The sequence below is a fragment of the Falco cherrug genome, chromosome 8 (genome assembly GCF_023634085.1).
Source record: "Falco cherrug isolate bFalChe1 chromosome 8, bFalChe1.pri, whole genome shotgun sequence".
Classification (NCBI taxonomy): Eukaryota; Metazoa; Chordata; class Aves; order Falconiformes; family Falconidae; genus Falco; species Falco cherrug.
In genome coordinates, this window is record NC_073704.1 from 45,389,464 (window position 1) to 45,401,921 (window position 12,458).

The 12,458-nt window shown below is 56.6% G+C and overlaps 1 protein-coding gene across 2 annotated transcripts in view; it reads left to right on the forward strand.

Annotated features, from left to right (window-relative positions):
* The window catches only part of LOC114014333 (uncharacterized), a 36,303-nt gene extending 25,318 nt beyond the window's left edge, over positions 1 to 10,985 (forward strand). Inside the window, exon 2 of one of the 2 annotated variants that reach the window (XR_008733480.1) lies at positions 158 to 1,036. Coding sequence is in view for 1 of the 2 variants with exons in the window: in XM_055717974.1 (XP_055573949.1) it covers positions 6,474 to 7,454 (981 nt within the window). In the remaining variant the exon portion in view is untranslated. Of the gene's footprint in view, positions 1 to 157; positions 1,037 to 1,594 lie in introns of those variants that run through there. The other variant, XM_055717974.1, reaches the window with a different exon arrangement.
* The last annotated feature ends 1,473 nt before the right edge of the window (positions 10,986 to 12,458 follow it).

Sequence of the window (12,458 nt, forward strand, 5' to 3'; positions counted from 1 at the left end):
CAGAAAGTAAAGTTAATTTGGAAAAACCCATGTTGGAATCACTAGGTTGAAAAATATTGCTGCTCTACTGCATTGCATCCTGCATTGCATCCCTGCTTTCATTTCTGTACTGGCTGAGTTTGACCTGAATTCACTGATTGTTTTGGTCTTCCCTCAGATTTTGCTGGAATTGTGTACTTGGCCAACAACTCACCATCTGGTGGGGAACAGGGAAGATGTCATGGCCATGGGGAGGGACTTGAATGTCTGGAGGATGTGGAACGCGCCGTGGGCACTGGCAGGCTCTTGGGCATCGTGAGAAGTAGTCATGAATCAGAGCAAGATGGGGGCAGTGAATCACTTAACGCCATGCCACGGACACTGGAGATAAACACCTGGCACAGAGGTGCTAGAGGAGCAGGGACCCCAGGGATAAATGTCCCAGGGCAGGGGTAATCAGGGACACCACAGATGTATGCCACTGAGTGAGGGCATGCAGGGACACCAGGGATAAATGCCCCCATTCAGAAGTACCAGGGTCCCACCCAGGGACACTGGAGATAACCTCTGGGGCAGAGGCTTGCTGGGACGCTGAAGATAAGCTGGGGACATCAGTCAGCTCAGTGTGGTCAGGGAGGGAGTCCAGCTGGGATGTCTCCCTGTTTCCTGATTTACCTGCTCCCTGCAACATGTCACGGAGGAGCCTGGGACCACCTTGGCTCCTGCCACCATCCCAGGTGTCCCCAGGAGGGGGACAGGGCCATCCGGCTCTCTCTGGCTGGGTGGATGCTTGTGTGAGCTCCAAGCCCCAGCAGTAAGTATGACTGGATGGAGTCCTTCTGCCCATGTGCTCTCTGAGTCCTCTTGCCGCATCTCCACCTTTGAAGGAGAGGAGGGGAAGACATCGTTGTTGCAAACTGTCTGTCACAGCAAGAAGAATCACACCTCCAGGCCCCTGAACATGCCATCCATCTTCAGTTCCCCGTGCCAGCCCCAGCTTCTCCTTGTGCAGGGAAAGTTTGAGTAAACAGCTTAATTTGGCACTAATATGAGCAGAGACATCGTTTGCCGTGTCAACTATTGATTGCACCCTTACGGCCCCATCAGTCATTCAGGCTTTTTCATTTTTTGATATTACAATTGGAAGGGATAAACCTCCCAGCAGCCCTGGGCTGGGCTTGCCGTGACCATCCCTGAGCCGCCACATGGCCAGGGACCCCATGTCCCCGCAGGAGACTGGTCCCGGTACCATTAGCCTTCTCCCCACTGCCACTTGCAGGGTTGCTCTTGTGGCATGTACATGGGTGCAAGGGGGGACATGGGGGCAGCTGGAGCCACAAGTGGCTCCTGCAATGAGAACTGGGTGCTGGGATGCCTGTGGGGCCAGTACCCCAAGGACCCTTGCCCAGCAGGGCAGGGATGGGGTCAGGACTGGGATCCATTGGTGCCATTGTCCCCAGGCAATGGCCAGGCTGGCCGAGGTACCATCACCGCCCATGCCAGCCCACCCCAGCAGCCAGGCACCCCGCTGGCCCTGCCTAAATGTCTCATTAAAGGGATTTGTGGGGCTGCTGAGCTGGGCTGTAATCTGGTGCTTACCATTCATTTGTTCCAGCATCTCAGGCAGTCGGCAAAGGTCGTTGGATCTTTAATTACGCCGAGGCAAGCGGCGGGCACAGCGGGGAGGACGAACAGCTGCGGGCATCGGGCAGGCAGCCTGAGAGTGGCAAGTGCATCCCGGCTAACGAGGGAAATGCTTTCTGCCCGCTGGGGCTGGGGCCCTAGCAAATGCAAGAAGCCTTCCCCGTGCAGCATTGTTGTAGCCAGCCAACCCATCTCCTGACTGCAGTGACTGCAGCCTCGGGTAGTATTGCTCCTTCCTCCTCCTCCTCCTCCTCCTCGACACTGCATTGCCTGTCCCGCAGCCCCAGCCCAACCATGCTTGCCTCCTTCCCACTCATCCTGTGCCGTGGGACATGATGGGACCCCCGCCCTGGGCACATGGAAGTGGCTGTGCACACACCTGTGCACACGCTCACATTCAGTGCAGGCATTGTGCACATTTGGGGGCACACCCTCCCTCCCTGGGCAGGTTTCAGGGCCACAGCTGTGCTGTGCCAGGCTGAGCAGGGTGGCGGGAGCTCAGCTAGGACAAGCCAGACTCCCCAGCTGGCAAAACCACTGGCACATGCTGGTACCTTGTGTGCCCATGCAAGGGCATGTATGTGCTCCCTGCCTGAAAATGCATGTAGGATGCAGGTCACAGGCATGGGAGCACTGTATAGGTGTGTTTGTGTGTCTCTGGTGAATATGGGTTGTGTGTGCATATACATACATCTCCCAGGGCTGAATATGCATGTGTGTGCGTGTGCACTGAATGGGCAGTGTGTTCAAACATGCAGGTGTGTTTCTTAGTGCTGAATGGTCCCAGGATTAAGAATGCATGTATATGTTGTGTATGTTGTGTATGTGCATGCAGGTGCAGGGACATGGATGCAGGGTAAAGGCTCTGTTTGCACATGTACATGCATGTACCTCACTTCTGCATGCACACAGGCTAATGGATGTGTGTGCACATGTATGCAAGCTCCCGTGTGTGACTGTTCAGTGCTTGCAGGATACAGTGAGTGTGTGTGCACCTAGCTATGCGGTGCTTGTTGGTGCTGAGGTAGGGAGCTGGAGGGGTGCCGCAAGGTTGACAGCACTCCAAAGACCAAGTGACAGCAGGATGGGAAGTAAAGAAAGTCAAACAATTATTCCTCCCTCCCCTGCGTGCAGAGCCATCCTGCTCCACGATGATCATTAATGGACTGTCATATCCCGTGCTGACAGGTGGGGATCAGCGCCTGACACAGATTGACAAGGAGCGAGGCACTCCAGGGCTGTGATCTTGGGGCAACAGACAGAGACCGCAGCAGGCGCTGCTGCCTCCCCTGACCATGTGCTCCGCCTGGCTGCAGCCCCCCGGCCCCCTGCAACCTGCAGTGTGACACTGCACCCAGGTGCCCAACAATGCTCAGTGATGGCATGCAGCCCTCCCCGCTGTCCCCACGGGCTGCAAAGCATGCTGGAGGGATGCAAAGGCTCTGCCACCTGCCCTAGGCTGGCCTGGCAGGGGTTCCTCCAGCCAGATGTGCCCCCAGGGCTGGCTGCAGCCTGAGTGACAGCCTGTCGCGTTAATGAGCCCCAGTGCCAGGTGGGATGGCTGACACCCGCAGCCACCTCCTCGGGCCATCCCTGGGGGCTCGCCACTGTCAGGCACTGCTGGGAGAGGTCTGGGGCGAGTGGGGGCTGACACTGATTCCATCCTTTCTCCTGAATGCCAGCGGAAAGCTGCCTGGGTTTGCCTGACCCCAGCAGTTTTGGGGCACAGCTTGTCCTAGAAAACACAAAGCCTCCAGGAGATACACCCATGCTGCCTGTGCTCCCAGCATGCAGGGTCATGCTGCCTGCTCAGAGCCATGGCCCATGAGCACCGGTGACACTCGGGACACTATCCTGACCAGCCCTATCCATCCTGGGCAGGGCAGAAGGGGGTCGAGAAAGATGAGCCTGGTCTGGGCTGCAGACCATGGTGGGCACCGGGCACCCAGCACTGATACTGGAGCACCCCTGTCTGTGCCATAGCATCATCCTTCTCCCTCAGTCCCACCATTTCTAAAGCATGTTCCTGTCTCAGCATCAGCATTTCTGGAGCATCCTCCTGCCTTGGCCCATCATTTCTGGAGCATCCTCTGCCTCAGCATCACTGTTTCTGGAGCATCCTCAGCACTGTTCCTCTGCATCGCTGCAGGTGTGCCCCCCAGTGTCAGCTCCAGCTCCCGGCTCCAGCCTTGGCAATAGCAAGAGGTCCTTATTCCACATCTGCCTATCTCCTATCTCCCTTCCTCCCACGTCTCTGTTCGCTCACTTGCTTGAAGACACACACGTCTAATCTGCTTGTTAGCCTATCCCTTCATCTAAAACCAATATGCAGCTGAATGCCGGAGATAATTAATTGATCAATTAGATATAGAACTGCCTGTGCTCGTGGCACTGCACACATGTGGAGGGGGAGACTGTGCCAGCACACCTGCCAGTGTGATTCCCCAGCACTCTTCCTGTGCTTGCGCAAGTGGGTGCTGCAATTTGTACCTAGTCGAGCTCCGTGTGTAAACACAGACGTGCACATCCAGCTGCAATCACCGTGCACGTAGAACCGTGCACACCCAGCTGTATTCGGTGTGCACATGCACAGCTATGCACACCTAGCTGCATTCAGTGCTCATGTGCACACCTGACTGCGTCGCATTCAGTGTGTACACACCCAGGCCTGAGCACCCAGCTGCACTCAGTGTGCACACCCAGCCACACGCACTATATGCTTGCACACCAGTGTCTGGAGGGTGCTGAGCCCCAATGCTGAGCTCAGGGTGACACACACCACTGCGTCTCCCACACCCTGCTTCCTGCCCTGATTTGCTCACCAGCTGTAAGGACACATCTGCAGGTGTCTGACTGGAGGGGACAGGCCAGCAGCAAAGGTGACCATGGGGCACTGGTGGCTTGCGGGACCATGGCCAGCCTGCCTGCCCTGGCACAGGGATAGTTGGCTAGCGACTGCTGTCATGCAGTGGGGACACTGGTCCATGGCCCTGCTGCCCCACCCCAGAGAGCCTGGATGTGCGTGAGGGATGGGGGCAGTGTCAGGAGCAGGTCAGGGCACTGTTGGCACCTCACCACATACACCAGAGCCGTGTGACACTGTGACAGTGTCTGCAAAGCTGGGGGGTGCCTGCTGTGCTCCCTCGGAGGGTATGAGTGCTCCAAATGCTACCCAGAGGCTCCTGCACCCTGGCGTCCCCCCTCCTCCTGCGTGCCCCCAACCATCCCAAAGCGTAAGGTGGGATGCTGAGTGCCTGGGGTGTCCCAGCTGGCAGGGTGGGTGCCCCAGCACCCAGAGTGGGGACAACAGGCAGGGCTGCTGGGGAGGCAGGGCGCTGCGGGGAACTAAATAATGCAGCAAATCCATGTCTACCAACCCCCTCCTCCACGAGCTTTGAAAAGCAACACATTACCCTGATCTCCAGACATGAGTTTTTGTCACCAAACAGGGTGATGAGGAGACTTTGAAGCAAATACAAACACCGGGAAAGGGAATACATAAGAAGAAAGTCGCGTGTTCTCTTCAGAAAACAATTGCGGTGTCAACTACATGGAGCAGCTCCACGGAGGGGGAGCTGCTAACCGGGAACCTGACAGCCCCAAACACTGGGAAATTATCATCAAAATAAATAAATTCTCCCTCTGCTTACAGTGCTCTGCTACCTTCCCCACTCCTGGCTGCAAGGAGCCCGAGATGCCCCTTCCCTCCTCTCCTCGCACCCCACATTGCCCCACGTGCTGCATGTGCCCCCACCTCTGCACCCCAACAGGTCCCCTGTGGTGGCATCGCCATCCCAGCTGGGGACACAGCACCCCTGAGCCCCCCTGCTCCCACCTGTGCTTTGCATGCATGCTTGTCACCTGCAAACATGTTCCTTGCATGCACAGTCCTGTCTTGCATGCGCATGCTTGCACCCTTCATGTAAACAGCTTGCTCACCTTGTACAAGTGCTCACACCTTGCACACACCTTCAGCTTTATGCATATGTTCACATTTTGCACACTCACCCCACACATACACTTGCACATGCACTTGTGCCCTACTCATGTACTCACACCTTGCACAACTTGCACCCTTCTCTCCCGCAGCCCTACACACGCCCTGACTGTGTTCCCCTTCTCCCTGACATCCTCCCTGAAGCAGCATAAATAAATGTATATCCGTATATGTATATAAAGGTAGCGCTATATATAGCATGGAAGATGTTATCATTTCGTGGCAGGTCCCTCTATGGCTGCCAGCTCCTGATGGATTTTGCTTGGACATTTAAGGTGTCTTGGTAATTCAGGCAGGATCTGGGGGGGATATCCCTTTGAGTTGGGCCCTTCTGGTGTGCCCTGCATGAGGAGGGCCAGCAGCCGTGTTTCCTTGAGGAGCTCAGAACCGCCCCTGAGAGCCCAGAGTGGAGTGCTAACCCTGCAGCCCTTCAGGGAGCTGGGGAAGGGCCATCCCCAAAGGCACGGCTGGCACTGGGGGTGCCTTGATGTGAGGATCCTGCCACAAGGTTCCCTGTGAGCTTGGGGAAGGAGGGGAGCACCTTTGTATAGCACACAGTTGCCTTCTCACCTTCACATGCATGTGCACTAATGCTCTGCACGTACACTCCCACCCCTTGCACACTTGCAACACATGCACATTCACATTCGCCCCTTGTATAAGCACTGCCACCCTGCTCACACTCATCCCTGCCTGAGCACTGCCAATATGCTTATCGTCACCCCCTGTATAAGCACTCCTGCTCTGCTCACACTCATCCTTGCACCAGCACTCCCACCCTGCTCACACTCACCCCCTGCACAAGCATTCCCACTCTGTTCACATATACGGTGTGCACACCCTCTAGCCCTGCATGCTTTGTACACTTATGCATGCCTTGCACACCCACTCACCTCTGAGGCACACACTCATGGCTGGCATGTCTGCTCACACCCACCTTGCACTTTCACACCTTGCACATGTGTTCAGCCACTGCATGTCTGATCACACCCTGCCCATGCACTTTCCCTTGTGCTCCTGCTCGTGCCTTGCAAACATATACACTGCTGCTGATCAGAGATGCCTCCCTGGCATGACCGCACTTCAACATCTTCCCATCCCTGCAGCTCCAGGCACTTCTCTTCCTGTACCCCTGGACACCAAACCTTGCTCACACACCCCCTACCTGTGGGGGCATGCTGCAGACCCGGACTTGCTGGCTTACTCCCCCCTGCATCCCTGTAGACACCTCTCCCCATTCCCCCCTTCCTGCTCTGTTCATCCTCCATTCATCCGTCCATCCACTCCTTCATCCGTCCATCTACCTGACACCTTTCCGCGTGCAGTGCTGGGCACCCTTCTCCTCCCTCTTTATCTCTGGCTCCCAGCTGCTTCTCGCCCCTCCCCACCGCTCCCTCCATCCCTCCTTCTCCCCATCCCTCGCTCCTGCATTCTCCCGCTGCAGTTATCGCTCCCTAACACACATCTCTCCTCCCTCCCTCCCTTCTCCTACTCATCTTTTTGCCCCTCTCATGCACTCCCCTTCTTCCTTTTCATCTCCACCGCTCATCCCCCCCATCCTCAGATTTCTTTCCTTTCCATCCCTCCCTCCTTCCACCACCTTGCCTGGGCATCTCATGGTCCATCCTTGGGGCCGCCACCCCTCCCGGCCACACGCATCCCCCGCACACCTCTCGCTCACGTGCCCCCGGTCCCCGCCGTGCCCCGGTTTACCCCGTTGCTGCAGCCTTTAAAGTTTCAATCAGTGCTTGGCTGGGAGAGGCGGGGAAGGCTGCGTCTCCCGCTCCCAGCCCCGCGACGCCGTGCTGCCACTCTGAGCGCTCCCGCCTTATAAATTTTACATTATTACCCTCTTTAAAGTATATAAAATAACTATTCATAAATTATTGAGGGGAAATTTAAAATACTACAAATGTTTATAAATGTTTATCAAGAGGTCTTCAGAAGTGAGCGAGCGGAGCCTGAGTGACTTCCCACGGCTGGCAGGAGCGTGGCAGCTGCCCTGCCCCTGCCTGAGGGGGGATTTTCATGGGACTGCCAGCAGAAGATCGGCACAGGTTCCCACAGCCTCTTTAATTCATGCCCCCATGGATGGTGAGGAGCAAATTACCATCCATGCGCTGTCTCCTTCTGCCAGCAGCACTCTGCGTCTGGGTAGCCCTGGCCCTTCCCATTGCATGCTATGGTGTGACCCTGCTCTGGGGCTGCCCCTGGGCCAGGGCAGGTGGCCTGCTCTGCCAGGGACGTGTCCCACCCTTCTGGGGACATGTCCTGCCCCACTGGGGACACGTCCTGCTCTGCTGGGTACAAGCCCTGTTGCCCAGCCCAATGCCTACTGTGTGCCCAGCTCACAGGCTGGCTCTGGGTCCCCTGTGAGGTACCGAGAGGTGCATGCACACAAACACCCCTACGCATGCACACAGAAGTATGGGTCCATGCACAGACACATATGCAGATGCAGTGCCAGCTGGCTTAGCCTTGGCACAACCACCTGCCTGGCCCGCCCTGGTGCCTCCATGGCTGCTGGAACCCCAGAGTGCTGTGGGAGCAGCGGTGCCATGGCACCAAGCCGTGCCAGGATGCTGGTGGCAGGCAGGCAGGAGTGCATGGGCTGCAGTGAGCAGAACCTAGCCAAGGCTGCCTGAGTTGCATGGCAAACAGATGGATCACAGCACAGGCACCGGCTTCATCACCCACCAGTACAGCTCCTGGCACTGACAAACACACATGGTACCTCCCTGACAAGCACAGCGCCTCTGAGACTGGGCAGCTGGCACATCATGGCATGGCATGGCATATCCCTGCAGTTATGGCACTGCCAAGCCTGGGCAGAATGCTCGGCATGGCACAGCACAGGGTGGCAGTGCACAGTGCTGCACGGATGGCACTGCTGAACATGAGTAGCCTGCATGGCATGGCACAGCATGGCATGGCACGACACAACCCTGCAGGTATGGTACTGCCAAGCCTGGTCAGCCTGCTTGGTACAGCATGGCACAACATGGCATGGCAAAGTGCTGTAGGGATGGCACTGATGAGCCTGAGGAGGCTGCACAGCACGGCACGACACTGCAGGGATGGCATCATTGAATCTGGGCAGTCTGCTTGACATGGTGCAGAATGGCAGGGCATGGCACAAGCACACCCCTGCAGGGACGGCGCTGTTAGGTCCAGGCAGCCGGCATGGCACAGCCCTGGCATAGCCCTGGCACAGCCCTAGCAGTCTGGCTGGCACGGCACAGCCCCAGCACAGTGATCCTGCACATCCCCTCTGCCCAAGAAGATCCAGGAGCCAGGGTCTGCCTGCAGGCAGGGTGTCACTGCCAGCTGGGGGCAGTGCAGGAGGGTGCCCAGAGGTGGGCTTCCCTGAACCACCTGCCCAGGGAAAGACCAGTGACCGGGACAGCTGTGTCCCCATGCAAGACACAATCATATGCAACATGCACACTGCAGGACACAGACACAACCAAGGCTACTGGAAAGGCACAAGACTGGAGATGTCCTCTGGTCTGGCCACCGTGGGAAGCCCAGCACAGCCCAGAGTGCCCACCAAGATGGGAGCTGTGCCCACCACAGGGTGGCAAAGGAGCTCTACTGTAGCCCCGGTGAGTGGGTCTTGCCAAGTGTGCACAACTCGTGCGTGGATGCTCACTGATCCTATAGCTTCCAACAAGAGCTGCCTGCAGGGATTGTGTTTAAAGCGTCGGCTGATTGGGGTAATCATGGGAGCACAGAGTGCATTAGCTGTGAAGGTTTATAAAGGGAAATTAAAATAAAATTGGATGTGACAGAAAAGTACATGGAAAATTAGTATAAGAATATGAATATTTATGGCTGCAGGAGCATGCACTGGGAAAGTGCTCCTCTGTGCTCCCTGCCACCCTCCTCGCTGTGGCTCTTGGGCAGGTCCCTGAATGCAGCACCCAGCCACGGGGGCAGGCTAGCCCCAGTAGGCATGCTGCACTCCCGTCACCACCACTGCACACCTCTCACCACGGATCTGCCTTTGGGGGGACTTCGGGCGTGATGGAGGCTACGGTGCCCCAGTTGCATGCCCATCTGCCCCTCGCATCCCAGGGGGTATCTACAGGGCTGATGTGTCCCGGTGGTGGCACTGGTGCAGGAGCGCATGGGTGCTTCCACTGCCGTGATGGCACGATGGCACAGGGACAGGAAGAGGCACATCTCAGGAGCATCACTGGTGGCAGAGAGGAGGGGGTTGGCACCATGCGGTGCTGGCACGAGCCGAGGCTGCTTATGCAAGAATTAGGGCACTAGGACAGAGCTCAGCCTGCCAGGATGGCAGGGCACAGCTCTCCTCCTGCCCGCTGGGGCTCTGCCCACCCGGCCGAGCTCTGGCAGGGCTCGCACCAGCAGCCAGCAGTGCTCGGCACTGGCAGCTCCCTGGCAGCATGCTGAAGATGCCACCACCCTGCTGGGGACAACGCTCTTCCCCCCACCCACAGCAGGGGGCTGCCCACAGCATCCCTGCCTGCCTGCCCTGCCATAGGCCTGGTGCCGGACCCAGGGGCAGCCATCCCCCGTCCCCTCCTGCTGTCACACTTAGAAGCCATTAAAATAATTGAATGCTTTAAATATTCAGAGCTTGGCTTAAATATTCATCAGCAAAGTTATTCTGATTGCTAAACTGCATCAGCACAGACTGGGAAATGGTTCCTCTTAACAGAGCTCCCCCCACCCATGTGCACAGCCGTGCGCACCCCAACCCTCATGTGGGCACACACGGGTACACACACACGCGCATATGTATGTATATGTGTATGCATGCATGCACATCTGCATATACACGCATATGTATGCACACACAGAGAAGGATGCATGCAAACACACTCTCAAAGTGGGTGGTTGCAGGCACTGAAAGCGGTGGGGGGCACTGGGAGCACGTTTAGGTGGTTGGTTTGTACCCCCGACCCAGGCTGTGCTCCCCTGGCAAGGCTGAGGGGAGGCTCCAAGCTCCAGCACCAGCATCCCCATCACCACCCACCTTGGCACCAGCAGCCTAAATCCCACTCTGGGGTCACTCTAGGGTTGTTCACAGCACCCCATATCCGTGTCACCCAGGCTCCTGGCATGGCCCAGGGCACTGCCGCACTCACCGCTGCTAAAAACATGTGAAAACTGCAGCGCGCTGTGCACCTTGAGTAACATTTCTGGGCAGTCTCTGCTGCAGGGGTGCAAGGCCAGGCAGCTGAGGATCCTTGAGCCCCCATGTTCGCATTATTTACATGTTTTTACAATAGGGCAATACAGATTAAGGACTGACTAATAAAAAACCAGTAGTGAGAGACTGTCCGAAGCTGAGCACATTGCCTGGGAAGACATTGTTTTGAACCCCCTTTGCCCACCCCAGCTGCTCCCCACTGGTACCCCAGCCCTTACGGTGCTGCCAAGCCATCGTATGCTGGGGACTGGCAATGGAAAGCTGCTTTTGAACACAAAAGGAGGGTTTGCTCTCGTCTCTGCCCAGCTGATCCACCCAACTGGGCCTGTTATAGCCACACCTTTATTCTTCCTAAGTGCCCGCTGTGTAATCCTTCCCTCAGGCTGGCTCCCCTTGGGGATGCTCTCTGCCAGTTCTGCCATGTGTCACTTGCCATGGTGATGACAAGATATGTCCAGTCTCGGCCATACCGCTGTGCCCTTGGCTCTGAGAAGCAAGTGATACCCCACTTTACCCGCTGCTGTGTATTTTCTTGGCCCTCAAATGGTGACCGGGATGGCCTGAACTGGGGTGTGAAGGAGAAGACCGGCAGTGGAGTGTCCTCTGCAAAGCTAGTGGTCAAAGTGGGACCCACTGGGAACCCTGAGAAGGTTAAGACCTCTGCACCGTGCCAGGGCTCTTGAGCTCCTCTCATCTTCTGCTGAGCTTGAAAGCATTTTCATATAATCTTCTATTAGGAGACAAAAGATCATTGCTTGACACCTTTGTTCCTGGAACAGAGGAACTAGGCTAAGAGGAGGAGAATCAAGAGCTGATATAACCCATGGCTGGGAGCAAAGGATGCCCTGAAAAGAGGAAAACAACTTGCCAGTGGCAGAAAAACCTCTGCTACCCTCCAGAAGCAGGTGAAACCAGAGCCAATATCCACTTTTAAAAGGACTTTCCTTCTTCACTGAGGTGCACCGAGGTTCAGCAGCACTGTGGGAGCCTGCAGAGAGCTCACACATCCCCGGCCAGGCAGGTGCACCAGTGCTTTCTCTACCTTCCCATCTGAAGTCTTGCAAGAGGCAAGATCTGAAGTTCAACACCTGCAGGAACTGGGGAAAACATCCATCATGTGGCGCTTCAAGAGCCACCAGACCCTCCAGCGAGGTTCTGCAGCCTCCCAGCACCTTCCTGGTGAAATCTGCCAGCAGTCCTGTATCCACAGCCCTTGCTGCGAGTGTTGTCGGTCAGTTAAGAGCTTTTGCTTTTCACACAGGACGCATTTTCTCTCCAGCAGCTGGCTGGCAGGGAGGGTATTACACATGGGTGCTGGTGCACAAGTGCATTCCCGCATGCACATGGGTGTTGGCATGTGCAAGCACACAGAGAGGTGGAAACGGCCCCAGCAAATCTCTGCGAACAGCACCGATAAAATTGTTCCTCAAATACCTAAAGGAGGCTTAGGTTTAAGCAATCTCGCTCCAAAGACGGCTCCCGCATACATTTTGCAGGCTAGAGCTGCATCTTTAATCCCGAGGAATCATGTACTTTGCATCTGCATTTGCCATTCAGATTTGCACTGCAGCAAGCTGTGCCATCCTGCGCAGTGCCGGGGAGAGGGGGCTCGGGGCTCCCCACTGTGCCAGGGCTGTGGAGTGCTGCCAGCCCCGT